This window comes from Lepisosteus platostomus, chromosome 6 (assembly GCF_059453375.1).
Source record: "Lepisosteus platostomus isolate fLepPlt1 chromosome 6, fLepPlt1.hap1, whole genome shotgun sequence".
Classification (NCBI taxonomy): domain Eukaryota; kingdom Metazoa; phylum Chordata; class Actinopteri; order Semionotiformes; family Lepisosteidae; genus Lepisosteus; species Lepisosteus platostomus.
The window spans coordinates 67,380,967-67,407,757 of NC_142616.1; the positions used below are offsets into that span (position 1 = coordinate 67,380,967).

The 26,791-nt window shown below is 56.2% G+C and overlaps 3 protein-coding genes across 3 annotated transcripts in view; all 3 read left to right on the forward strand.

The window, feature by feature from the left end:
• The first annotated feature begins 1,034 nt into the window (after positions 1–1,034).
• On the forward strand, positions 1,035–13,310 carry uroc1 (urocanate hydratase 1). The gene is made up of 20 exons (XM_088637128.1): positions 1,035–1,396; positions 2,660–2,790; positions 3,715–3,808; positions 4,488–4,547; positions 5,512–5,640; positions 6,039–6,100; positions 6,819–6,885; positions 7,545–7,688; positions 7,780–7,868; positions 8,426–8,488; positions 9,386–9,565; positions 10,007–10,104; positions 10,324–10,396; positions 10,661–10,779; positions 11,134–11,204; positions 11,728–11,826; positions 12,096–12,195; positions 12,329–12,410; positions 12,670–12,769; positions 13,042–13,310. The coding sequence occupies exons 1-20, from the start codon at positions 1,181–1,183 to the stop codon at positions 13,180–13,182; spliced, it is 2,118 nt and encodes a 705-aa protein (XP_088493254.1). The 5' UTR covers positions 1,035–1,180; the 3' UTR covers positions 13,183–13,310.
• A 1,595-nt stretch (positions 13,311–14,905) lies between these two features.
• efcab12 (EF-hand calcium binding domain 12) lies at positions 14,906–21,931 on the forward strand. The gene is made up of 8 exons (XM_088637129.1): positions 14,906–15,755; positions 15,910–16,113; positions 16,468–16,630; positions 17,335–17,540; positions 18,148–18,361; positions 18,558–18,744; positions 18,835–18,963; positions 20,907–21,931. Exons 1-8 carry the CDS (start codon positions 15,231–15,233, stop codon positions 21,136–21,138), a joined length of 1,860 nt encoding a protein of 619 aa, XP_088493255.1. The 5' UTR covers positions 14,906–15,230; the 3' UTR covers positions 21,139–21,931.
• Positions 21,932–23,269: 1,338 nt separating this feature from the next.
• The window catches only part of dnah1 (dynein, axonemal, heavy chain 1), a 60,810-nt gene continuing 57,288 nt past the window's right edge, over positions 23,270–26,791 (forward strand). Inside the window, exons 1-4 of the mRNA XM_088637167.1 lie at positions 23,270–23,321; positions 24,684–24,914; positions 25,911–25,983; positions 26,295–26,469. Coding sequence (XP_088493293.1) covers positions 24,696–24,914; positions 25,911–25,983; positions 26,295–26,469 — 467 coding nt within the window. The 5' untranslated portion in view covers positions 23,270–23,321; positions 24,684–24,695. The remainder of the gene's footprint in view (positions 23,322–24,683; positions 24,915–25,910; positions 25,984–26,294; positions 26,470–26,791) is intronic.

Sequence of the window (26,791 nt, forward strand, 5' to 3'; positions counted from 1 at the left end):
GCATTTTGAAGAATGCTGACCCTAGGTCTAATCCATTCATCCCGTTTCTAGCTGCTTTATCCAATTCGGAGTCGCAGGGGGACAGGAGCCTAGCCCAGCCAACGAAGGGAGCAAGGTGGGGTACACCTTGGACAGGATGGCTGTCCATTGCAGGGCACACATACGCACTCGCACTGGACGCCACACACTCATCCTAGACACAGAGACACCAACACCAGGGCCAATTTTCCCAGAAGCCAATTAACCCACCAGCATGTCTCTGGACTGTGGGAGGAACCCCACAGGAACACGGGGAGAACATGCAAACTCCACCCAGACAGCACCCCAAGAATTAAACCCAGGGCCCCAGCCCTGCAGGACAGCAATGTTGACCACTGGGCCGCCTTGCTGACCCCTGGCTCTCACCTTGACCCTAACACAGACACGGGTGCACAGCCAACAGGAGAACCAGACATCGGTCTTCATCAGCACGACACGACCTGTTAAAATCGTCCCCTTTTTCGCCTGGTGCAGCAGCTGCTCTCTCCTGCCCCTGCCCTGCTGGGCAGTGGGGCTGCAGCCCAGGGATGAATTATGTGGGTCCCCTCCTATGTGTGAAGCGGGGAATTGGGTGAAGCCCTGCGGCTCTGAGGCGGAGGGGTGTCTGTCTCCAGGCCGCTGTATCTCACACCAGCAGGGAGAGGCAGGTTAGGGATGGTGTGGACGACGGTGTGGATCAATGTGAAAGTTAAAAAATTACTCCCTGCCTTGAAACGCAGAGGCCTGGGAAGGTAATAGATAACCTGAGACACAGTGGCCAGAGACCTTTGGCCCGGGCGGCCATGCTGAGAGGCTCTGTGCGCCGCAGGGTGGGGGGCTGGCTGTCTTTGGGGGCTCTGGCCGGAGGGGGCCGCGCAGTCCCCCCGCCACGCCAGGCTTCGGGGCACGCCGGCCGCGGGCCGCGGGAACACTGCCTAGTGGGGTTGGCGGGAGTGACACCAGAAGCAGGCACCGCTGTGAATGATTAACATTGCCCCAGGCGGCTCTGCGCAGGCGATTGGTGGGGATGGGGGGGTTTGTGTCCAATCAGATGATGGGGTGTGGCACACCGAGGGGGTTCTCCAGCCAGCCAGGGGGAGCGCTCTGAGTTTGTGACTGGGACTGCACGAGCTCACACGCCGGCCTGCTGGCTCAGATTTGCATGTCTCTGTCTGTTAGCGCACCGCCTGAGCAGGGTGCGCCTCCATCTCTCTGTATCGCCGAGTCCGTCTGTCTGTCTGCCGGGGCCGCCATGTCCAGTCTGAAGGAGCTCTGTGCAGGGCTGCCTCTGAGCCCCCTGCCCCCCAAAAGAGGAAGGGATCCCGGGGTACCCCACGCCCCTGTTAGGACCCCCAATCTGTCGGAGCAGGAGGAGAAGGTGAGTGTTCGTTTCTTGGTAACAAAGGACTTGTGTTCCGACACACCGGAGCAGATTCAACATGGGGGAGTGTTAACTGCAAGACAGGGAAGAGAGGCTTGATCTAGCATCGCTCTCTCCCAGATTGCTTGGGAGCCATGACGGGGCGGAGTGTCTGTGCTGTTACACTCTTCCTGAGCTGCTGCAAAACTAATAAGCTCTGAAGAATAATAGATTTCAGCTGCTGTACGCCCTGTCTCCGCCGTGATCGTTTTTCGTTTCTGGTAGCTTGTGTTGAGGGAATTGGGAGGGCAGAGTCTTCACGCTTTCTTAGAGTGACAGAGAGAGAGGTGACTGAGAGCCAAGTAAAATCAATCGCGCTCCGCCATCAAGAGCTCAAGACAGCGAGAGACTGGCGTGAGGACATCAGAGCAGCAGTGTCTCTGAGAGGTTTAGATAAGGAGTTTCTGAGGACCTGCGTGCGCTTGATAACAGTTCGGGGCAGAGAGAGCCGGAATGAGTAACCTGTGGACGGTCTGCACCAGGCCTGGTCAATGATTACTCAGATAGAGGGGCTGAGATACCAGAGCTCCAGTCTTCCAGCTGAGACCGATCTCTTCCCAGGCCCTGGGAGACTTCATATGCAAAGCCTGTACTTCACACAGGGGCTTCAGTCTTGCACTTTGAATGGATTTGCATAGACAGGAGTGCAGAATCGGTCTCTGTAATATACTGTAAACCTATATCATCTGTTTGATATAGGTGCATTGTTGCACAACTGGTTTGGAGAGTCTCATTCTGTCTGTCTCCCCCATTCCCCCCCTCAACCTCACGGGCCCCTCCCCGTCTGTCTCCTTCCACCTTCCACTACCTCTCTTTCCCTTCCTCTGTCTCCCGCTGTCTCCCACTGTCTCCCTGACTCTCCCACTGTCTCCCACTGTCTCCCTGAGTCTCCCACTGTCTTCCTGACTCTCCCGCTGTCTCCCTCTGTCTCCCTGACTCTCCCTCTCTCTCCCTCTCTCTCCCTCTCTATCCCGTTGTCTCCCGGTGTCTCCCGGTGTCTCCCTGACTCTCCCTCTCTCTCCCACTGTCTTCCTGACTCTCCCGCTGTCTCCCTCTGTCTCCCTGACTCTCCCTCTCTCTCCCTCTCTCTCCCTCTCTATCCCGTTGTCTCCCGGTGTCTCCCAGTGTCTCCCGGTGTCTCCCTGACTCTCCCACTGTCTTCCTGACTCTCCCGCTGTCTCCAGCTGTCTCCCTGACTCTCCCTCTCTCTGCCTGTGGTAGCTGGCCCTGAGGAATGCCCTGCGCTATATCCCTCCCGAGCTTCACACCACGCTGGCCCCAGAGTTCGCCCAGGAGCTGCGGCTGTTCGGGCACATCTACATGTACCGCTTCTGCCCTCCGCTGGCCATGAGGTGAGCTGTCCAGGACACAACACCAAGCACAAAACGCACACTCCGAAACCCAGCAGGAGCCGCCTTGTCCTGCTGCTTTCTGTCCACGCTGCTCCAACAGGCAGGTTCGTCAGGCAACTGCAGGATTAGGCCGCTGCTGGTTTACCCTGGTGCACGCTGTGGTATTCTCAGTTTTACCATGCTTGCACGGTGGTGTGCCACAGCGAGTGTGTAACAGGGCGATGTGCCTCACGACACATTGGGTGTGTTTTTTTTTAAACAACCCACTGGAATTCGTCCAGCCTCTTCAGTCCTTACAGATGTTTGATCTGCAGCCCCTGTAAGAAGCCGTTTTTCGGAACCTCTTCTCCTTAATGATATCTGCCTGCCTCCATCACCTGTCCGCACAAGCTGTTCCCCTGCAGCTCCCAGGTCTGAAGAGCAGGTGTGAGAGGAAACCATCAAGCTCCAAGACCGAGCAGGAGCAGCACGTGATTTCCAGACAGCACGGCTCGGGTTTGAGATGCTGTAGAGTGCTCTCCAGGCACTGAGCCCCTGAGGAGAGGGGAGAGGGGAGAGGGGAGACAGGAAAGGAGGGAGGGGAGAGAGGAGAGGACAGAGGAGAGAGGAGAGGAGAGGGGGGAGAGGACAGAGGACAGAGGGGAGAGTGGGAAGGTGAGACAGGAGAGAGAAGAGGACAGAGGAGAGAGGAAAGGAGAGAGGGGGGAGGGGAGACACAGGGTACAAGAGAAAAGAGGAAGGGGCAGCAGGAGGGTAGGAGAGGGAGAGGAGATTTATGAGGGGGGGCTGGGCAGGGAGACAGAGATGAAAAAGAAGAGAGGGAGAGTGGAAGGCGAGAGGAGAGGGAGATCAACAGAGAGCGGAGAGGGAGAAGTGGAGAGAGTTGCTGTGCAGTGATGCTGACTGTAGGTGGTGCTCTTTCAGGGCTTATCCTATAGACCAGTACCCCTGCCGGACTCGACAGGCAGCGGCGATCATGCACATGATTATGAACAACCTGGACCCTGCAGTTGCTCAGGTAACCGATCACAGCCTGTTATTCGTGCAAGTAACCACTCAAACACCTCTCCTTAAAGAGGCACCTAAACAGAGCCTCCTTTCTGCGCAGATTACAAATCACAGCATGTCTCCTGCACAAGTAGCCAATCACAACTTGACCTTATACAAGTAGCCAATCACAGCTTGCCTCCTGCACAAGTAACCAATCACAGCTTGTCTCCTGCACAAGCCACCAATCACAGCATGCCTCTGGCAGATGTAGCCAATCACAGCTTGCCTCCTGCATAAGTAACCAATCACAGCATGCCTCCGGTAGAAGTAGCCAATCACAGCATGCCAATTGTAGAGCTACTCAATGGAAGCCTACCCACAGCTATCAGACTGCAGAAGCCAATCCCTACAATAGAGAGTACCGGGAGACTTTCACTGAATTAAGTTGAAGAGGTTTCCTTTTCCATCGCCTGTCCTGTCTCTCCGATTGGAACTGTTCGCTGGGCGGTCTCAATTGGCCTGACCTGAGGGGGCAGCTTCAGCAGGTCATTCTCCCCCACGGCGCTGCAGAGAACCCAGAACATACTGAGGAAGAAAATACCAAAGTGAGCCGGCAGAGTCTGTGTGCAGTATCCTGACGGAATATCTCGCGTGTTGTTATAAAACCAGGTGTTGCAGGGCTGTAACCTGGCTTGTCTCCCCCGCAGTTTCCTCAGGAGCTGGTCACCTACGGGGGCAATGGGCAGGTGTTCAGCAACTGGGCTCAGGTAGGAGGTGTGATCGATCGTTCGCGAAGACCCACAGGTCTGGCAGCGCAGTGCAGGAGGGGACACAGCCGGCCTGCCGTTGGCCCCTGTGAGAGGGGACTGGATAGGGGATAGTGCCTCACATCCAGAGGGGGTGGGGAGGGCAGCTCTGGTGACCCCTGTCCAGCACGAACCCCAAAACCTTCAAACCACAAAGTGTAACGTCTGAGACTTGGGGTTGAAGGGTCCTGCGCCCCACCTTCGCTCCCCCAGGAGAGCGCAGCTGAGCTGTTGCGCCCAACAACGTCAAACAGCCCGAGCCATGTGGCGGCCGACCTCGGACCCGTGCCCAAGATTAGGTTTCCACCTCTCAGAGATGACCGGGTGCGAGGCAGGCAGCAGGGTTTCTGAAAGTAGACAAAGAAGAATTTTCGAAGGCTCACCTGGAAAGTTAAGGGCGGGAACGATGCGTGTCAGAGGATGATGAGGGAGCAGATGAAGATCTGCTTTCCTGGTCTTCCTGGATGGCAGCGGTGAGCGCCGAGCCACCTGGTAGGAAGACCCTTCTGTTCCCGAAGGGCAGCTGCTGGCAGGGTCGCTCCACCCCCATCGCTCCGACCTGGAGCCGGTCCGATCCGCGGCCGGGCAGAGTGGGGCACAGGCTGCCCTCTCTCAGGGTGCCTGGCCGCCCCTCGTGTGTAAGAGGTTTCTAGTCTTCAGGCAACACTGGATGGACACAGGTGTCCAGCGGAGACCTCCTGTCCTCACAGTCAGATAACCTCCTGGGTCCAACTGCGAACTCAGTGTGTGTGTTGCTGCAGTGATGTTGTGTTGCTGTGTTGTGCAGTTCTGGTTAGTGATGCAGTGTCTCTGTATGTGTGTTGCTGCAGTGATGTTGTGTTGCTGTGTTGTACAGTTCTGGCTGGTGATGCAGTGTCTCTGTGTGTGTGTTGCTGCAGTGATGTTGTGTTGCTGTGTTGTGCAGTTCTGGCTGGTGATGCACTTCCTCAGTGAGATGACAGAGGCACAGACTCTGGTGATGTACAGTGGACACCCCCTGGGCCTGTTCCCCAGCCACCCCCTGGCCCCCCGGCTCGTCATCACTAATGGAATGGCAAGAGCTCCATCTGTGTTCTCTCTGTAGTCTGTCTGTGTTCTCTCTGTAGTCTGTCTGTATTCTCTGTCTGTATTCTCACTGTGGTGTCTGTCTGTATTCTCACTGTGGTGTCTGTCTGTATTCTCTGTCTGTATTCTCACTGTGGTGTCTGTCTGTATTCTCTGTCTGTATTCTCTCTGTAGTCTCTGTATTCTCACTGTAGTCTCTGTCTGTATTCTCTGTCTGTAATCCCTCTCTAGTTTATGTCTATATTGTCTCTTTAGTCTGTCTGTATTCTCACTGTAGTCTCTGTCTATAGTGTCTCACTGCCTATAGACTCTCTGACTATCCTGTCTCACTGTCTATACTGTGTGTGACAAGTCTCTCACTCTTGGTCTTCCTCACCTCTCTCTCAGGTCATCCCGAACTACTCCTCTCGGGAGGAATATGACAAGATGTTTGCTCTGGGGGTAACAATGTAAGAGAATGAAGTTATCCATGCCAGCTGAATTCATTTAGTGTTGGTCCTCATCCTCACTAGCAGTTTGAAGCTCTGATAACATCATTTCACAGATTCGACAACATGTGTCTTTGTGAGCTGAACACTGCCACAGAGCTGCTGGAGTGTTGTTACAGTGATATAAGGAGTCAGAATGCTGTTAAAACGTTATTACAGCAGTGTAAGGAATCACCATGCTTTTAAAATGTTCATACAGTGATGTTAGTAGTCACCACGCTGTTAAAGTGTTTTAAGGAGTCATTATGTTATTAGGAGACATAGTGCTGTGGTAGAGTTGATAGTGCCTTTAGTTGTTATGACAATGTGCCAGTATGGCACACTGTACTGTGGGAGGTGTTGTCTGTCAGATGTGATGTTCAGTCAAGGTCCTGTTCACTTGGGGTCATTAAAGATCCTGTTTGTAGCAGCAGGGGTGTTAACCCCAGTGGTGTGGCTCAATCCTGTTCTGGGCTCGAAGACTCTGACTTTCTCAAAGTCCACCTGGTGCAGCTGTTCCCCTCTCCTGCCCCTGACCTGTGTGCAGGTGTGCTGCTGTGTGTCCCCCAGGTGGGGGTGGATGGGTTCCCTACTGTGTGTGAAGCGCTCTGGGAGCCCCTGGGCGGTTACCTGTCCGGTCCTTTAATGGAATGAACACTGTGTCCTAGTTTTACAGTATCCTGCCCTGTGTGTCCTGCAGGTACGGGCAGATGACAGCAGGGAGTTACTGCTACATTGGCCCTCAAGGCATTGTCCACGGCACCCTGGTAGGACCCTCCGGCGGCTCTCTACCCGCGGGTCAGTGGGGTCCAGAGAGAAACGGCCGCCTGGCTCGGCGGTGACCAGGCCAGAGCAGCACGGGCCTGTTGAGAACTTGAAAAGTGATTTGATTGGCAGTCTGTCAGTGGCAGAGCTGGGGCTTGAACCTGGAACCTCCTGATAACAGGGCCCCGGCCTTCTCCTGCGCCTCACTGACTGCTCCGGAATGTTTATTTACTGTTTTGAGCAAATACAATTGTGTTGAAACTTTAAAAGGTTTTCTCAGAGGTGATCTTTCTTCCATTACCTCTCTCTCCCACTGTGTCCCTGTCTCTCCCACTGTCTCTCTCACTGTCTCCCTCTCTCTCCCACTGTGTCCCTGTCTCTCCCACTGTCTCTCTCACTGTCTCACTCTCTCTCCCACTGTCTCCCTGTCTCTCCCACTGTCTCACTCTCTCTCCCACTGTCTCTCCCACTGTCTCCCTCTGTCCAGAGCTTAGGGAAGCTCGGGATAAAAGTCTCTGAAGGTTTGGGAGCTCCTCTAGGTCGTCCTGCCTGGGCAGCAGCAGCTGACCCCTCTCTGAGCGCCAGCAGGGTGAAAGGCACTATGGGATTCGCGGGTGGCCATGTTGCGTGACTCTCTGACCTGCTGCCCTGTGTGTCGCAGCTGACGGTGCTGAACGCCGGCCGGCGGTACCTGGGCTCGGGCGAGCTGGGTGGCCGCGTGTTCGTCACCGCGGGCCTGGGGGGCATGAGCGGGGCGCAGGCCAAGGCGGCCGTGATCGCGGGCTGTGTGGGCGTCATCGCCGAGGTAAGAGCGCCCCCAGGAGGAAGTACCCCCAGCGTCGCCTGCGGTCCGCCTGTCCGGCCTGCTGTGGGACACGCCTGTGCTGTTGTTGCAGGTGGATGAAGCTGCCCTGAAGAAGCGGCACGAGCAGGGCTGGCTGATGGAGGTCACCAGCGACCTGGACCGCTGCGTGCGCAGGATCAGGTGAGCTGGTCAGCGCAGCCCGCTGCGGGGGTCCAGGCAGGGAAACCCAGCACACAGGGGCTGGTCCCCCCACTTCTGGGGTCCAGGGAGGGAAACCCAGCACACAGGGGCTGGTCCCCCCACTTCTGGGGTCCAGTTGCTGAACTCCCGATATCACATAGGACAGCTCTAACTGTAACTCTAGAGTTCAGGACAGGACGGCCAGAGCGCGCAGGCCTGTCTGAAAGAGTGACCTGCCTTCGGTGAACCAGCTGTAGTCTATTAGCACTGGGTCCTGGGTTCGACACTGGTCAGGGGATCCTTCTGTGAGGAGTTTGCATGTTCTTTCTGAATCTCCACCCCTCCACCCCCCCCACCTGCCCGTGTGTGTGCCCCATGACCCCAGCTGTGCCCCCACCTGGAGCAGGTGTCTTTCTGATAAACACATTACAGGAACGAGTTTTCCAGTTCCAGTGTCCCAACGGATCAAACAGAGAATCCGCCCAGAAGGGCCTGTTTCTGGGATAACGGGAAGCGCTGGTGATTCTCATGCCGGTCTGTCTGCGTTTTTCCGCCAGGGAAGCCCGGAAGACCAAGGAGGCACTCAGCCTGGGTTACCATGGCAACGTGGTGGATCTGTGGTAAGAGATGGAGGTCAAAGGTCACGCTCTCCGCTCAGGTTAACACGCCCCTCTGGGAGGTCAGGGGGCGAGAAAGGACCGGCTGTGGGGTTCACAGCCGGAGGAAAAGCCCGAATGGCAAGGGAGAAGCAGGAGTTTTGGCAGAGTTTCAGAGTGTGCAGATCACAGGGATGGGGCTGGGGAAGGGGAGCAGGTGTCCCAGGGTCCTACAGCCACAGCCTGAAACCAGCGAGCCGGCCGATGCGCTGGCTGCCCAGAGACAGGTGTCTGGCTAATGTGTTACGGCTGAGTAAACAAGGCCGCAGTGTGGTGGAGCAGGCCTGCTGCCCACTTCAAAGACTCCTGGCCGAGGAAGGCTCACTGAACAGCAGAGCCTGCAGCAGGAGTTCACAACAGGGGTTTCTCAGTTTTAGCCCTACAGTTCTTGAAATAGGCCAAATGGCTACAGAAGCAAAAACGTAAAAACTAAAACCTGCGTAAAACCTAAAAATGAAGAAACTCTCCTTCCCCCCGCCTGTCCGGCCACAGCCCATGGGGCTGCCTGTGAGCAGGTACCTGCAGCAGAGAGACGAAGCACAGCACTGCCTCCAGCCTCTGTGCCCTCAGCGCAGTGTTATCGGTTAATCTCTGTACTGCTCCCGTCAGCAAAATAATTTATTGTTAGACAACTTTTTTCATTCATCTCTTCTGCAGCTAGAGATTTTAAATTGGTGACCTGAAATCTGCTCATTTCTCGGGAGCCGGTAAGACCTAACTTGTGAATTAAGCAGGTGGTTCACAGACCATTCTGTAAGAGAGCTCCGCTGGGTTGACCCCCCAGCCAGCGTACTGCCAGGTCCCGGGCTCAGGCCTGTCCTGGGAGCTCTGCGCCCAGGGGTGTCCTCTCCTCTCCCCCAGGGAGCGCCTGGTCCAGGAGTACGAGGCCTCCGGGGAGCTGCTGGTGGACCTGGGCTCAGACCAGACCTCCTGCCACAACCCCTTCAGTGGGGGGTACTACCCCGCCCAGCTCAGCCTGCGCCAGGCCCAGGAGCTGATGCACAGCGACCCGGCCCGCTTCCGCTGCCTGGTGCAGGAGAGGTACCCTCAGACCGGCGCCGGCCTGCCCGTCTCTCCGCCTGCCTGACTTCCCTCTGGCTCTCTGCCAGTACCCTGCGGACATGCAGTGTGATATAAATGTGTGTTGTCCCATCTGGTGACCTGTGTGCTGTCCACTCTGCTGTGATACAGTATAAGACCTGTGTGCTGTCCACTCTGCTGTGATATAAGACCTGTGTGCTGTCCACTCTGCTGTGATATAAGACCTGTGTGCTGTCCACTCTGCTGTGATGTAAGACCTGTGTGCTGTCCACTGTGCTGTGATGTAAGACCTGTGTGCTGTCCACTCTGCTGTGATGTAAGACCTGTGTGCTGTCCACTGTGCTGTGATGTAAGACCTGTGTGCTGTCCACTCTGCTGTGATGTAAGACCTGTGTGCTGTCCACTCTGCTGTCCTGCTAACCCTGTGTGTCCTCTCCACAGTCTGCGCAGGCAGGTAGCCGCCATTAACAAGCTGGCAGAAGCAGGCATGTTCTTCTGGGACTATGGGAACGCGTTCCTGCTGGAGGCCCAGAGAGCCGGTCAGTCAGGGCTGCCGATCCCGTCTGTACTCACCGTGAGCAGAGGATCTGTGGGCAGCAGCTAATCATTTCATAATTAACGATCACATGTCACATGTAGTGCTACGTTTTGTTCTGCCTTCTTTGTTGCTGAAGAGGAATGTCAGTGAAGGGCTGCAGGGGTCTCAGCTTTAGAAACCAGCCGCCTGACACGCGTGAATACCTGTCTCTGTGCTGCAGGAGCTGATGTGGAGAAGAGTGGGGCTGGAAAGACTGAGTTTAAATACCCCTCCTACGTCCAGCATATAATGGGGTAGGTGCCCACTACCACTGGTCATCTCTCCCTGCAGCTGCCCAGCTCCAGTCCCGAGCGGCTGCTGTCCTGCACGTTTCCCAGGTCTCCTCATCAGATTTTAGCATCTGAAGAGCTGAGGAAAGCTGCCAGGCCTCTCCAGTGAATTCAGTAATGAGTGCCATTGCCTCGTGAAGAGCTGAGTTGGAGTGGATACCTGCAGGCAGAGAGGCTGGAGCATGGCTGTGTGTGAGAGCTCATGGGCCGGTTCTGCCTGTCCTGCAGAGAGATCTTCTCCCTGGGGTTCGGGCCGTTCCGCTGGGTGTGCACCTCGGGGGACCCCAGTGACCTGGCGCAGACGGACGACATCGCCGCGGGCGTGCTGGATGACATCAGCAGGACAGGTAGGAGGGAGGGGCCGCTCCTGTCTGACAGGTGACACGCCTGCTTCGACCGTCACATCAGAAGCAGCAAAGAGACCTGGACTCTTTTAGATCTGCTCCCTGCCTGTCTTAACAGAGAGCAGATCTCTGCAGGATGAGAGATCCTGACCAGGTCGTGTGCAAGTGATCATATTACTCCTGTCCTGGAGTCCTTGCACTGGCTTCCCGTCAGGTCTCGTGTCGACATGGCTCGGCACCTCAGTACCTGTCCGATTTATTGACTTCGTTGAGCTGCTTCCTTTAACGAGGAGAGGAGTGATTAAGGGGGGTTGATGCCTGTGGAGCTGTCCTGCAGTGACCTGTCCTCTCTTTCAGCGCCGGAGCGCGTCAGGCAGCAGTACAGCGACAACAGCCGCTGGATCCGCCAGGCCGGCCGACACAACATGGTGCGTCCAGGGGCTGGGGCCACGCTCCTCACACGGGGCTGTATTGATGATGAAAGGGGTTTGTCTCTGTCGCTGTTGACGGTGTTGTGACAGGATGTAATTGGTGTTGCAGGAGGTGTAATCGGTGTTGCAGGAGATATAATTGATGTTGCAGGAGGTGTAATTGATGTAGCAGGAGATATAATTGGTGTTGCAGGTGGTGTAACTAGTGTTGCAGGTGGTGTAACTGGTGTTGCTCTTGCAGGAGGTGTAATTGGTGTTGCTCTTACAGGTAGTGTAACTGGTGTTGCTCTTGCAGGGGGTGTAATTGGTGTTGCAGGTGGTGTAACTGGTGTTGCTCTTGCAGGTCGTGTAACTAGTGTTGCTCTTGCAGGAGGTGTAACTAGTGTTGCAGGTGGTGTAACTGGTGTTGCTCTTGCAGGTGGTGTAACTGGTGTTGCAGGTGGTGTAACTGGTGTTGCTCTTGCAGGTGGTGTAACTAGTGTTGCAGGTGGTGTAACTGGTGTTGCTCTTGCTCTTGCAGGTGGTGGGCTCCCAGGCACGGATTCTGTACTCTGACCAGAAAGGTCGTGTGGCCATTGCCCTGGCCATTAACCGCGCCATCGCTGAGGGAAGGATCAAGGTAAAGGAGAATAGTTACAGCTGCACGGCTACCAGTGATATTACTGTTCCTGCTTTCTTACTGTTTCTGCAGTGACTAGACCTCTAATTTTAGCATTACTGGTGACTGCAGTCCTACATTGTAAAACGTGTGCTAATTGCACATTCAGAAATCCCGACAGTGACCAGGTCGGGAAAGGGCGCCGGTATTGGTGGGCTTGGCAGAAGCGCGCGCAGAATCGCCCCTCGGTGACCTTTGACCTACGCACGCGTGTCTTTGCCCTCCGTCAGGCTCCGGTGGTGATCAGCCGAGACCACCACGACGTCAGCGGCACGGACAGCCCGTTCCGAGAGACCTCCAACATCTACGACGGCTCGGCCTTCTGCGCAGGTGAGAGCGCAGAACAGGGGCTGCCCCCACCCCAGGGCTGCGTGTGTGAAGGCGGGGGTCTTAATCGGGGGAGGTTGTTGCAGATGGGGGTGCGCGCGCGCTGCTCACCTCCTTTTCCGCGTCTCTCCCGCAGACATGGCTGTGCAGAATTTCGTGGGAGACGCGTTCCGTGGAGCCACCTGGGTGGCGCTGCACAATGGAGGGGGAGTGGGCTGGTAAGGACACAGAGACCCTCTCGACAGAGCAGCACCGGGCCTGGTCAGCAGCACGTTTCCACCCCCGTCTGGCTTGCTGTGGGGCCATTCTCTGGCTCTGACCAGTCACGGGAACAGGGAGCAGCTGATCGCTGTGACTCGTCTGCTGTTCAGTCATTTCTCAGGAAACCAGAGGCCCGTGCTGCTCCATTCGACTGCAGACCTGCAGCCAGGCGCCCCTCTGTGTCTCTGAACGGCCCCACTGTGCTCTGCTCCCCAGGGGAGAGGTGGTCAACGGCGGCTTCGGGCTGGTGCTGGACGGGTCCGAAGAGGCAGGACAGAGAGCCAGAATGATGCTCAACTGGGACGTGTCCAATGGGGTGAGAGGACCGTGGAGAGTCCGGGCAGTGGCCGGTCACACTCTGGAATGCTTCTGATGGGCTGCAAATATCAGTAGTGCTCTTGTCAGGGACTACAGCGGTCAGCAACGCTCCAGAGTGCCCACTGACGAACGGCAGTGGGCAGTAGTGTCCTGTCCAGTCTCTGTGGATGTCTTTCTTCTTCACCCTCTTCCTCTGTCTTCGCTGTGGCCGAGCTGCGGCGGTGCGGGCGGTCAGTACTCACGCTGCCCGCGGTCGCTGTCTGTCCGCAGGTGGCTCGGCGGTGCTGGTCCGGCAACGCCAGCGCCCACGCCACGATCCAGCGCGCCATGGAGGAGGTGGAGGGGCTGAGGGTGGTGCTGCCGTTCTCCGTGCGCGATGACGGCCTCCTGGAGCGGGCGCTGCGCGGCTGAGGGGGGCCAGGAGGAGCCGGGAGGAGCCGCCACTCCGCACCGGCCCGGGGTCCCGGCGTCTCACCGCCCCCCCGCCCGCCTGCCGCGCTCCTGCCGGTTCACGAAATAAAGCCTTTGCCAGCCCAGTGTGTCTGTGTCCTGTCTGCCTCACACCCGCGGGCACAGGGAGGCGCGGGGGGGTTGATAGCACTGGAGTCACACCCGCTGTCGGCCAGCGCGCCACACAGCTGCAACACACACCACACAGCTACAACACACACCAGCGCGCCACACAGCTACAACACACACCAGCGCGCCACACAGCTACAACACACACCAGCGCGCCACACAGCTACAACACACACCAGCGCGCCACACAGCTACAACACACACCACACACACACCTGTGCGCCACACAGCTGCAACACACACCACACACACACCTGTGCGCCACACAGCTGCAACACACACTAGCACATCGCACAGCTGCAACACACACACACCAGCACCAGTTTTTCGACAGCTGTCGGCGCTGGGCAGCGATTTACCATGGTTTCACTGAGCTTTACCAGCCGTCCTCATGGACAGATGCATCCTCCCTGCCTGCTGTCCTCCGGAGGAAGTCCGGACCAGCTGGGAGACAGTGTTCTTTCGGAGTGTTTCTGTGGCGGTGCCCAGTGGCCCCGCTGGCGTGGAGTGATTTCTCCAGGCCTCCTTACCAATTGTTTCCATACGGACGTCAGCGGGCCGACTAAGTCAAGAGCCAATTGGGAAAGGCGATTTATCACAATGCTCGGGCGTCTTGGGAAAATATTGTCATTTTTCTCTCTCATTGTCGCTTGTGGTGCCTGGTGAGGCATTCGAGCCAGAGCAATACTAGGCTTGACTGGTCATTGGCATTCTTGTCATGATAAAATACAAAATCTCTAGCAGCTGGTCAAAACACAGGCCAGGCCAGACCGCAAAGACCTCTGGGACTTAGCGCCCTCTCGTGGTAAAACTCCGAAATACAGCCAACCCGGAGAGCGGTCTTCTGTCGGGAATACAGATGTCGGTGTGGAGAATACAGAGGGAGACAGCAGGGTCTCCCTTGGCCTGCGTTTGTGAAAATGAGAGAAACTACCCGTACAAATGAACCGTTAAAAGCAGAAACAAGTCAACAAGCGAGTACTGAACCAGCAGGAACAAGACGCGAAGTAGTCATTTGCCTCTCTAACCGGTTTCTGTAGTCAGCAGCTAATTCATCCAGCTGTTTTTTTTTAAAGAGTCTAATATCGTCGTCACGACATGGCGGGGCAGCTTGTTCCACACTGCTGCAACCCTGTCACATCTCTCTGGTAAGGGGGTCGCGGGTGTTTGAGACTTTAGGTTTCATTTTCCTGAAAACAAAAACACTTATTCCCCTGTTAATGCAGCCAGTTACCCGAAACGGAAAATGACACAAAAACAAACCGCCTTAGGTGTTCAATAAGATAGGAATAAAATGCAAAATGGGTCAAAGTCAAGCAAGAAGAATGGACCTGTGGTTTGACCATTATAAGTGCAGGAACTAAGAATGCTTCTCCACAGCTCCACTAACATTCAGCGAGCATCGTGCGGCGGTCAGAGAGGCGTCTGAGTCTTTCAAGATAAAAGTCTCCAAAACTAAATCGAATTGGAATATATCAGATTTTTTTTTAAATGGAAAATAAAAAAATAAAAAAGAGAGAATCCGCGCTGCCGAAAACTCGGGTCGAGATTCTCCCTCTCCAGTCTGGGCGTGTCGTCCGCGGGCCGGCGGCCAATCAGAGCCCTTCCTGCCCCTGCTTCCGGGCGGCGCCACAGAGGGTTGCCATAGGAACCAGGGAAGCGCAACAGAGCCCCGCCGGCGTGTGTCCCCTCGCATGTGGCCGGTCGGTGTTTCGTCTAGAGACGGATTATAAACATGCCCTCTTAAAACACGGTCTAGGGCAAACCAGACGCGCATTGCCGTTTCAGACCAGTCCACATAACCAGCTATGGTTCTCTAGGGTTGTAGTGTTGGAATTGCTCATATGTAGGGTGCCGAGGGACATATACATGCACCGTGTATGAATGTGAAAACGGAAATCATGGCAGAAGCAACTCCTGCGGAACAGTTACGGCGGGTCAGACAGAGAGACCTTTTCCAGACCTACTTTTTTAAAGTGGCAGCCAGAACGTTCGGCCCCCCAAAGAGCCGGGAGAGGGTCATCATCGCGCCGCCGATGCCCTCGGCTGACCGTGACCTCCAGCTGACCTCTGACCCCGCGCCCCCAGGCCCGGCTGTGGGCCAGAGCCGGCCCAGGCGGGCCCCCCCGGCCCCCCTCGCCGGAGCCGACCCGGCCCCACAGGAGCCGGAGAGCGGACCGCCGGCGCCCCGAGCCGGACAGCGGGACGAGGCCGTGAGGGAGCTCCAGGGCTGGATGGCGCAGAGGAAGGAATTCCGCAGGCAGCTGGACAGCATGGGAGACGTGCGGAAGTGGGTCCGGAGCAAACCGGTGGTCTCCGAGCTGGAGGCGTCCGTGGCGGAGAGAGGGGAGGCCTGGCCCAGGAGCGAGCAGGGAGACGCCCGGAAGCCTCCTGTGAAACCAGGGGTAGGGAATACTGACGATACTGCTGCTCCTTACCTCCTGAATTCCGATCGGGAATACTGCCGCTCCTGACAGGAGTGAGTCCAGGGTGATCAGGAATACTGCGGGGGGTGCCCCAGCTGCCTGCCACACCCTCTCACCCCGTCTCCTCCTGCAGGTGGGGCCCCCCCAACCGAAGAAGCCCCCCCGGAAGCACGCGGCGCCCCCCCCAGTCATCAGGCGGCCGTCGCCTCAGGCGGTCTCAGCCCTGCAGCGGTACCTACACGCTCACAGGCTGAGACTGACGGAGCTCTTCTTGCGTCTGGACCGGCGCCGGACCGGCCGGGTCTCGCGGGGCGACTTCAGAACCGTCTTTGAGCAGGTCGGGTCGCTGTGAGCACTGACACATCTACACACACTGACAGACCTACACACACTGATACACACAGACACACGCCCTGATACACACACTGACAGACCTACACACACTGACACACACACTGACAGACCTACACACACTGACACACACACATTGACACACACACTGGGGGGGCAGCACTGTGGGACAGGAGGCCTGTGTGTGTTCAGGAACACAGGGGTGCAAGAGTGTCCCTTCGGCTGCTGGCATCGATCCCAGGATCTTGCCAGCCGTTCCTGAGCTTTGGCTGTCCTCCCCCCGAGAGCGCGGGCGTCAGTAACCCCAGCTCTCTCCCCTGCCCCCCCCGCCGTGAGCCAGGAGGGGATCCCGGTGGACGAGGCCCAGCTGGACGACCTCCTGGTGGCCCTGAGCTCCGGGGACGTGGACACGGTGAGCTACAGGGAGCTGGTGGGCGGCCGGCGGGCCTGGAGCCTGCAGACGAGGCAGGCCCGGAAGAGCAGGCCAGCGCAGGGCCGCGCAGGTAACGCGCTGCAGAGCACTTTGAGCCGGCCCGGGTTTTACCAGCCCCGGCGTCAGCATCAGGAGCCAGATCCTCCAGACAGGCTGCCTCCTTCTGCGGAAATCTGCACGGACAGCCTGGAATTTCGAATACAGTACACAGGAACTGCTCGGGCAGGTTATCACCGATATTTGTGCTGTAAATCGGGCTGCGGAAGGTCATGCCTAGCACGAGCAGGGCTGACTCTGTCGTTGTGTCTAGTGGCTGACCCCTGCTGGCCAGTTTGGCGCCCGGCGCTGGCTACGCACTGGCCACTGAGGGGTCTCCTGCTCCGGGTGAGCTGCCCTCAGGACACGGGGGTCCCCAGCCTGTGGGAGCGCCCCTGCTGGTGCGAGTCTGCTCTCAGCGCCGGGGCTCACTGTGCAGTGGGAAAGGGTGGCGCTGTGCTGCTCCTGTTACGGTTAGGGCTGAGACCGTGTGAGCCGGCCGCACAGCGCCGAGGGAGGTCAGGGGCCTGGGGGCGTCTTGGCCACAGTCGGCAGACTGGGGACCTCTGTTGAGACAGCGAGGAGGAGGAAGAGCTCCTCCCAGCTGCTTCATCAGCGCGCTGGAGCACCAGCCCTGCGTGTGTCAGTGACCGGCGCCCCGGCTGAGGCCTGCGCCCACGCTGTGCCCCCGACTCCTGCTGCTGCTCTCCAGCTCTCTGCCTGCTCTCTCCCCGCCAGCGGACACGGAGCCGCGCCCGTCCGCCGGCCAGGAGCTGGGGTCTGGCCCGGAGCCCGGTCAACAGGGCGCTCCCTCTGCGCGTGTCTCTCGGGGATCCCCCTTCCTGCAGGTGCCCCTCCCCTGCCTGCGGGAGCGGCGACCTCTGACCCTGGAGGACGAGGAAGAGCTGGGCAGACTACACCGGCAGAGACGGCGCACGGCCAAGGTGGGGTGTCTCACTGACACTGGGGGCTCACTGACTGGAGGAGTGGGGTGTCTCACTGACACTGGGGGCTCACTGACTGCAGGAGTGGGGTGTCTCACTGACACTGGGGGCTCACAGACTGGAGGAGTGGGGTGTCTCACTGACACACTGGGCGCTGACTGGAGGAGTGGGGTGTCTCACTGACACACTGGGCGCTGACTGGAGGAGTGGGGTGTCTCACTGACACACTGTGGGTGCTGACTGGAGGAGTGGGGTGTCTCACTGCCACACTGTGGGTGCTGACTGGAGGAGTGGGGTGTCTCACTGACACACTGGGCGCTGACTGGAGGAGTGGGGTGTCTCACTGACACACTGTGGGTGCTGACTGGAGGAGTGGGGTGTCTCACTGCCACACTGTGGGTGCTGACTGGAGGAGTGGGGTGTCTCACTGACACACTGGGCGCTGACTGGAGGAGTGGGGTGTCTCACTGACACACTGGGGGTGCTGACTGGAGGAGTGGGGTGTCTCACTGGCACACTGGGTGCTGACTGGAGGAGTGGGGTGTCTCACTGACACTCTGGGTGCTGACTGGAGGAGTGGGGTGTCTCACTGCCTCTCCCCCTGCAGCTGGGCAGCAGCGATGTGGAGGCTCTGGCCCGGGCCTGGGTGGTGAAGACGGGCAGGGCAGCTGTGGACGGGCACGCCCTCCCGTCCACAGCCGGCGGGCAGAGCGGGGAGGCTGTGGACCGGTACCGGCGGGCCTGTCTCCGCGAGCTGATGGACACCCTGCAGCTGTGCCAGGAGCGAGGGCTGGCGCTGAGCGAGGCCACGCTGGAGAGGGGTGAGCGGTCAGACCAAACGACCCCCTTTCTCTCTCACCACACCGGCCTCCTGTCTGCACCTGCATCTCCAACATTCTTCAGACAGAAGGGAGCAAAAGAGCTCTTTCCCCTGTGAAACACTGAGGGCTAAAATCTTAACACTTCCGCCTAACAGTGTGTGTGTGTGTTTATGTGCTCGTGTGTCGTTTTTACCAGCTCTGCTGCACCCCGGTGACAGGCTGCTGAGAGCCTCTGACCCCCTCCTGAAGCTGAGACAGCCCGGGACGAGCCCCGCCGCGAGGACATTGGGACAGAAGAGCGCCTGGGGTGACCGGAGAGAGAAGGAGGAAGAGGAGAAGGCCTTCAGCGCAGGGACGAGCCAGCCCCGAGTTGGCACCGACAGGTCAGCCGAACAGGAGCTCGATTGTGAGGGCCGCTGGTAATGTGAACCGCTTGGTGAAGCTGTCTGTCTGTGCCCCCCGCCCCCCGGCAGGCCTGTGTACCCGCCCCGCAAGGCCGTGGAGAGGGGCAGGCAGCTGGTGAAGCTGTCGACGGGCCAGGCAAGGATCGGGCGCAGGACTGACTGCTGGCTGACCTTCGAGGAATACGCCAGCATCACCAGGTCATTCTGAGACTGCACACGCCACACACGCACCGCACACTGTAGATTATAATGAGAGTGCACACACCACACACGCACTGCACACTGTAGACTATAATGAGAGTGCACACACCACACACGCACTGCACACTGTAGACTATAATGACACTGCACATGCCACACACGCACTGCACACTGTAGACTATAATGACACTGCACACGCCACACACGCACTGCACACTGTAGATTATAATGACACTGCACACGCCACACACGCACTGCACACTGTAGATTATAATGAGAGTGCACACGCCACACACGCACTGCACACTGTAGACTATAATGAGAGTGCACACGCCACACACGCACTGCACACTGTAGACTATAATGACACTGCACACGCCACACACGCACTGCACACTGTAGACTATAATGACACTGCACACGCCACACACGCACTGCACACTGTAGACTATAATGACACTGCACACGCCACACACGCACTGCACACTGTAGACTATAATGACACTGCACACGCCACACACGCACTGCACACTGTAGACTATAATGAGAGTGCAGACGCCACACACGCACTGCACACTGTAGATTATAATGACACTGCACACGCCACACACGCACTGCACACTGTAGATTATAATGACACTGCACACGCCACACACGCACTGCACACTGTAGACTATAATGACACTGCACACGCCACACACGCTCTGCACACTGTAGACTATAATGACACTGCACACGCCACACACGCACTGCACACTGTAGACTATAATGACACTGCACACGCCACACACGCACTGCACACTGTAGACTATAATGAGAGTGCACACGCCACACACGCACTGCACACTGTAGACTATAATGACACTGCACACGCCACACACGCACTGCACACTGTAGACTATAATGACACTGCACACGCCACACACGCACTGCACACTGTAGACTATAATGACACTGCACACGCCACACACGCACTGCACACTGTAGACTATAATGACACTGCACACGCCACACACGCACTGCACACTGTAGACTATAATGACACTGCACACGCCACACACGCACTGCACACTGTAGACTATAATGAGAGTGCAGACGCCACACACGCACTGCACACTGTAGACTATAATGACACTGCACACGCCACACACGCACTGCACACTGTAGACTATAATGAGAGTGCACACGCCACACACGCACTGCACACTGTAGACTATAATGAGAGTGCACATGCCACACACGCACTGCACACTGTAGACTATAATGACACTGCACACGCCACACACGCACTGCACACTGTAGACTATAATGACACTGCACACGCCACACACGCACTGCACACTGTAGACTATAATGACACTGCACACGCCACACACGCACTGCACACTGTAGACTATAATGACACTGCACACGCCACACACGCACTGCACACTGTAGATTATAATGAGAGTGCACACGCCACACACGCACTGCACACTGTAGACTATAATGACACTGCACACGCCACACACGCACTGCACACTGTAGACTATAATGACACTGCACACGCCACACACGCATTGCACACTGTAGACTATAATGACACTGCACACGCCACACACGCACTGCACACTGTAGATTATAATGAGAGTGCACACGCCACACACGCACTGCACACGTGTAAGTGTTTGTGAGAGTTATACACACGGACTGCAAATGTTTGTTTGCCTGTAAGATAGAGTGGTTGCCAAACTGGATTCAGAAATCTGGGAAATAGTGGGAAGTAGAGAGACACAAAATGAAAGACACACATCTGCACCGCGTGAGAAACAGACGGAGGACTGCGTGACGTCGGAGTCGATACCAGCTGAGCTCCCTGCACAGCACCAGCAGGAGAGCCTCTGGGTGCCCGGCCGCCTGTCCTTGACGGGATGTTTTCCCGTGTGTCCGTGTGTGCTCAGGGATTCTCCGCAGCGCCCGAGCCGGCGTGCCAACCCCGACGCGTTCTGGCCCGGGCGGGACCTGGAGACGGTGCGGCTCCTGCTGCCCGAGACGGGGCGCGTCCCGGAGGAGGTCCTGTTCCACCCCGTCCGCCGCGGGCCTGCGCCCCGTCCCAGTAGCTGGCCAGCCTGCGCCCAGGGGCTCTTCATCTCCGGGGACAGCGAGGCGCACAAGAGCCCCCTGCTGCCGTAGACTCACCCACAGCCCCCGGATTCCCCTTTCCCAGAAGCCACACGCGAAACCCTCGGAATGCCCTCCGAGCAGCACTGGCCATTGCACACAAGTCCACGCCTGTCGTGTCCCCTCGGACAGCTTGCCACGCAGAATCGCAGGTTTTTTTGTGCCATGCCTGTGATTTTACCAGGCTTTTAACACACATTTACCCCTCCAGGGAGTATTCTCTGGGCTTCGCCCTGGCTTTACCACGTGTCTGGACACGTAAACCCATGGTCTTTCCCTGATACACCCCTGTAAACTGTCATAACGGATGTATGTCAGCCTTTGGAAAGGGAGTCTGCCTCAGTCCCCTGGGTCCGTACCTGCTGGTGCTGCTGTGTTGGTGGCTGCTCAGGTTTGTGCTCGGTGTTGTGTCCGGCACATACTATTAACCCTGTTTCCATGGCTGCTCGATGCTGTAAAGCTCTGTGTGCAATACACCAGTGCATTCTAGGTGCAGGTCTCTGACAGGGCCTTAGGGTTTAATGTAATTTCATACATGGCTTAATGCTCCAGAAGGACTGAGTTTCCTGAGCATTTAGCCCCCAGCACGAACCCCTGATCCCCCTCCCTCAAGCAGCAGTTTCATGTGCTTTAATTCTGAAGGTCAGCCTTTTTGTTGAAAGTGTGTATTTCTCATAAAATCACCCGGAACGGCAAAGAGCCTGCGAGAACAGGCACTGCGAGCTGAGAGCTGGACCCCGGACCGACAGGATTCCTCTCTGTGCTTTGTACTGCTTCAGAATAAAATTTACAACAGAGCTGAAAACCTCACAGTGCTACATTTTTTTAGTTCATTCGTTTCAAGTTGCTTACTTTAGGTGTTTAAGTTTAAGCATGAATAAATCTGTTCACGAAGGTACCAGCATTAATCGAAAACTTACAGTGACCAGGCTATGCATTTGGTGAGGAAAACACCTTAATCGTGTTGCTGTGATTGCTGAGCAGTTTTTTTTTTAAAGGGGTTTAATAGTTCACAGACAAGCGGCAGAGAAGCTCTTCACTTGCGGCTGTAGTTACACTCATTGTGCTGCGAGGGGGGCCCTGTGATTTCTGATGCACTGCTGTGCGTGAGAATTTGTCCTCAGTGGAAGTATGTGGATGAATAAATCTGCTTAAAATCAATAAATCAATTAATCAGTCAGACAACCCTGAGAGTCCAGTCACCTGCATCGTCTGATTCTCAGTCACAGGGGTTTCCAAATTCTAACACAAGGGGTTTCTTGCCCTGGGGAGCCCACAGCATCTCGTCCGTGTTGGGGTTCATAAATGAGCCCTTCGTCGATTGCGTTTCGCTTCGACTCTTCAATTACACGTGCCAGTGTGTCTGTCTGTCTGTGTGTGTGTGTCTGTGTGTGTGTGTCTGTGTATGTGTCTGTGTGTGTGTGACAGATCTCAGGACCGACCCTGCGGACAGCTCGGTGTCTTCGGTATTTGTATACCAAACAGGCTCTCCTTTGTCACCTTTCTTAAGTGCAAGGTCTTATAAAACCAGCAGGGGTGACCAGTCTGGCGTCCCTACAGTACCCCCTAAACTTCAATGGGAGGTGAAGTGGGTCCTCTCCTGAATAACCATCATCATCATCTTCACACTTACACAGCGCCTTTCTGGACACTCCCCTCCACAGCGCTTCACAGGTCATGGGGATCCCCTCCACCCCCACCAGTCATCTCCCCACACACCTGCTCTCAGTTCAGAGAGCCGGTTCAGAGATGGTGATCATCAGGAGGCCATGACTGGTAAAGGGATCAGGGTTCGGCACAGAGCTGGGCTGGAAGGAGCGCAAGCAGGTGACGTAGAATGGGCGAGCGCAGCTGTTTTCCTCAATGACCCCCCGCCGGTCCCGGGACAGCCCTGCACATCTGTCAGCGTGTGCCACGCTAGGAAACGGGGGGGTCCCCTACCTCCTCTGATCTGCACAACGGAGCTGCGTGAGCACCATGGCGTCGCCGCGGCGAAAGGTCGTTTTATACGGAAAAAAAAATCCCTTACGGGAGGTTTTGGCTTTAAAGAGTTAATTGCCAGGCACGTACACGTAGGAGCTAGTCGACACCCCCCCCCCCCCCCCCCCCGCGCTTGTCGAATGGCATTTCCCTAGCAACAGCTGCGGCGTCCTCTCGCTTGGAAACCGAGATTTCAGGAACAAACCGCTCGCCGGGTAAGTTGTGGAAACGGGGACTTTTGTGACTTTTTAAAACATCTATATTTTAATATTAACACAGACATTAGTCGTACCGGTGAACTGTCAAATGTGTCAGGTACCGTACTTGACCCGCAGGAGAAGCCCTGGCGGTAACAGACCGTCGCACTAGAGTTTTGATTTAATTGCACTGAAGCTGAAAGAAAATCAAAACAAACGACGCGGACAGGTTTGCGAGGGGCGGCTCATGGCGACAGACACCGGTGCTGATATTATATTCTGAGACTGCTACTGCCGTAGTGTTATATTTTTCGCCAGAAAGGATGACTTTATGTTAGTGTCTGTATCTCCGCCGGGTGTTGGTGATCTTACCGGGAGCGAACGGGCCGGTGTCGTGTCTGCTGTCCTGTGTGTGTTGTAGCCTGAGGAACATGGCTGATGATAAGGCCATCGTGACCGGGCGGCAGGGTGATGCAGCAGTCAGCGTTGTAGCGCCGGGGCCCTGGGTTCAGTTCCAGACCTGGGGTGCTGTCTGTGTGGAGTTTGCATGTTCTCCCCGTGTTCCTGTGGGGCTCCTCCCACAGCCCAGAGACAGGCTGGTGGGTTAACTGGCTTCTGGGAAAGGCGGCTCCGGTGTGTTGCTTGCCCACAATTGAGGAAGTGATGAGAAAACAGATGGATTATCCACTCCTAAAAGTGTATAATAGTGAATTTTTTTTTTTTTTCCTGCTCAAACGTTTGGGATTTTGTTCCATGAATGAAATGCAGTAGTTAGCTGGCTCCTGCTACCTCAAGCGGTTCACAAAATAACCCCATTGTTATTAGGTCCATCAAGGGTTCGATTGTGTAGCTGAGAGCCCTGGGAGAAAGCTGGGCCCGGCAGGAGTGATTCTCACAACGACAGACCTGAGCAGGAAATTTGGCCAAAACGCCCTGAGATTTTTAATGACCACATAGGGTCAGGACCTCAGGTTTTGGTCAGGACCTCAGGTTTTGGTCAGGACCTCAGGTTTTACGTCTCATCAAGGACGGCGCTTTTTTACAGTATAGTGTACCCATCACTAAACTGGGGCATTAGGGCCCACACAGACTGCAGGGTGAGAGCGCCCCCTGCTGGTTCCACTGACACCTCTTCCAGCAGCAACCCGAGCTTTCCCAGGAGTCTCCCCTCCAGGTACTGGCCAGGCCCACACTGCTGAGCTCCAGCGGGCTGCTAGCTGTGATGTGTGCTGGGTGTTACAGCTGCTGGCTAAATGGCTCTATAACTGAGCGAGCGGTGCTGACTCACCGCCCCTGGTTTCAGCTTGCTGGGGTGCCCAGGCCAGCGTGGTCAAGGGCCAGAGGTGTATCACTGCGCCTTTGTCTGGGGACTCCCCGCAGGTGTGACCCCAGATGGAGGAGGCAGACGTGCGGCGGGCTCGTGCCCCGGGCTGGGCGGGGCTGCACCCCCACCCCCCCCGGGGGCAGTCCTCACCCCGGGCTCTCGGCGGGCTGCCGGGGTCCGGCCACGGCCAGGGCGCGAGGCGTCCTGCGGCAAGGAAGTACCCTGTCATCGAGCAGAGAGGCTGCTACTCCGACCTGCTCTCCCAGGCGGCGGCCCCCCACCTGAAGGTAAACGGAGAGAGGAGCAGCAGGCTCCCAGTGCAGAGCGGTCCGAGCCGTGCCGGGTTTTAGTTTTACCAAGCTGCAGGCTGGGCTAGACAGCCGTCCAATCTCTCTCTCTCACTGAGCCACGGTGTCCCTGTGGCGGCGCCATTCCCAACCCACAGAGCCGCGCGACGTCTGTGCACATCCTCGAGGTATCGCACCCTTGCTGATTACCGCGTCAGATCTTCACTTCAGCTCAGTCTATCTGTCATATGCGCAAGTGCAGTGAAATGCTTGTGGGCTTGTGTGCTCCGATACAAAGACACTGAAGGAATCACCAGATACAACACAGAACAGACAAAGACGTACAGACGAGGAGCAACACGCAGCACGTCGCCTCTCTTCGGCGCCACTTTTCCCACTGTCACATTTCTGTCACCTTTTCTGACGCTTTCAGTTTGCTTCTACATAAGAACCTAGGAAAGCCTAGACGAGAGGAGGCCATTCAGCCCCTGCTGTATGGAGGAGGGAAATCTGGGAAGAAATAAAATTACAGAACACACTAAAGATGTTTTGTCCTTCCTTTGTTTTGTGGATATTTTTTTTCCTTACTGTAAAGCAGTCTGAGAAGCTCCTTTTAAAGACTATATAAAATTATATCTAGCCTTATATTTACAGTGGGGTGAAAAAGTGTTTGCCCCCTTCCTGATTTCTTATTTTTTTGCATGTTTGTCACACTGAAATGTTTCAGATTATCAAACAAATTGAAATATTAGACAAAGATAACACAAGTAAACACAAAATGCAGTTTTTAAATGAAGGTTTTTATTATTAAGGGAAAAAAAAATCCATACCTACATGGCCCTGTGTGAAAAAGTGCAAAAAAATAAGAAATCAGGAAGGGGGCAAACACTTTTTCACACCACTGTATATTAAAACACCTTATATTTATATTGATATAAATATATTGATATCTAAAAAACTATCTAAAATGAAGTTTATTATTACTGTGTGTTGCAGTCATGTCTGCAGGGACCCGTGACGCAGCAGAACTTAGTGAACCAGTCTGGCTACGAGCAGCACACTCCGAAAGGTGAGGAAGGCTGGAGCCTGGCTCTGCAGGTGTGAGCAAGGGCTCATGGGAACATAGGGGAGGTTAGCACACGCGAAGGACAGCGGGAGGCTTCTGGGAAAACTGGCCCTGATGTAAGTGTGTGCGTGTCTGTGTCTGTGTGTGTGCCCTGCGATGGACAGGCGTCCTGTCCAGAGTGTGCCCCGCCTGGGGCCTGTTGCTTGCTGGGATAGGCTCCAGCAAGAGGCCAGGAGGTTGGAAAACAGAAGGGTGGATGGAAAGTACACCATTGCAAGTGGACAGCTTTCAATTCCCAGCTCCTTGTTTTCCAGTGACGACCTTCCACAGCCCCCGGGACATGCTGGAGCTGCTGGACGCGGAGAGGCACGGGCCCACGACGGAGCTGGTGAAGAAGTCGGATTTCTCCCTGAGCGGCTACATCGCCAAAGTGCAGCTGCCGTACCAGGCGGTGCAGGGGCAGTGCCCACGCAAAATCGAGATCGAAAGGTGAGGCCGAGACCCGGGCAAAGATCTGAGCCAGGCCACTGCTGTCCGGGGGGTATTACTGGAGAGCACCAGAGATCCAGCTGCGTTTCCTTTATTATTCAAAAAATGAAAGGGAGTAAAAACCACAGGTCTCCTGGTCAGAGCATTATTTTGAATTTTAAGTTCGTTTTCTCTGTTAGAAGGAATGGAAATTTGGAATTTGACTCCAGGGGAACACGGTGGCGCCGTGCTGGAGCTCTGGGTTCAATTACAGACTTGCGGTGCTGTGTGTGTGGAGATCCCCATGTTCTCCCCATGTTCTCACGGGTTTCCTACGGGTGCT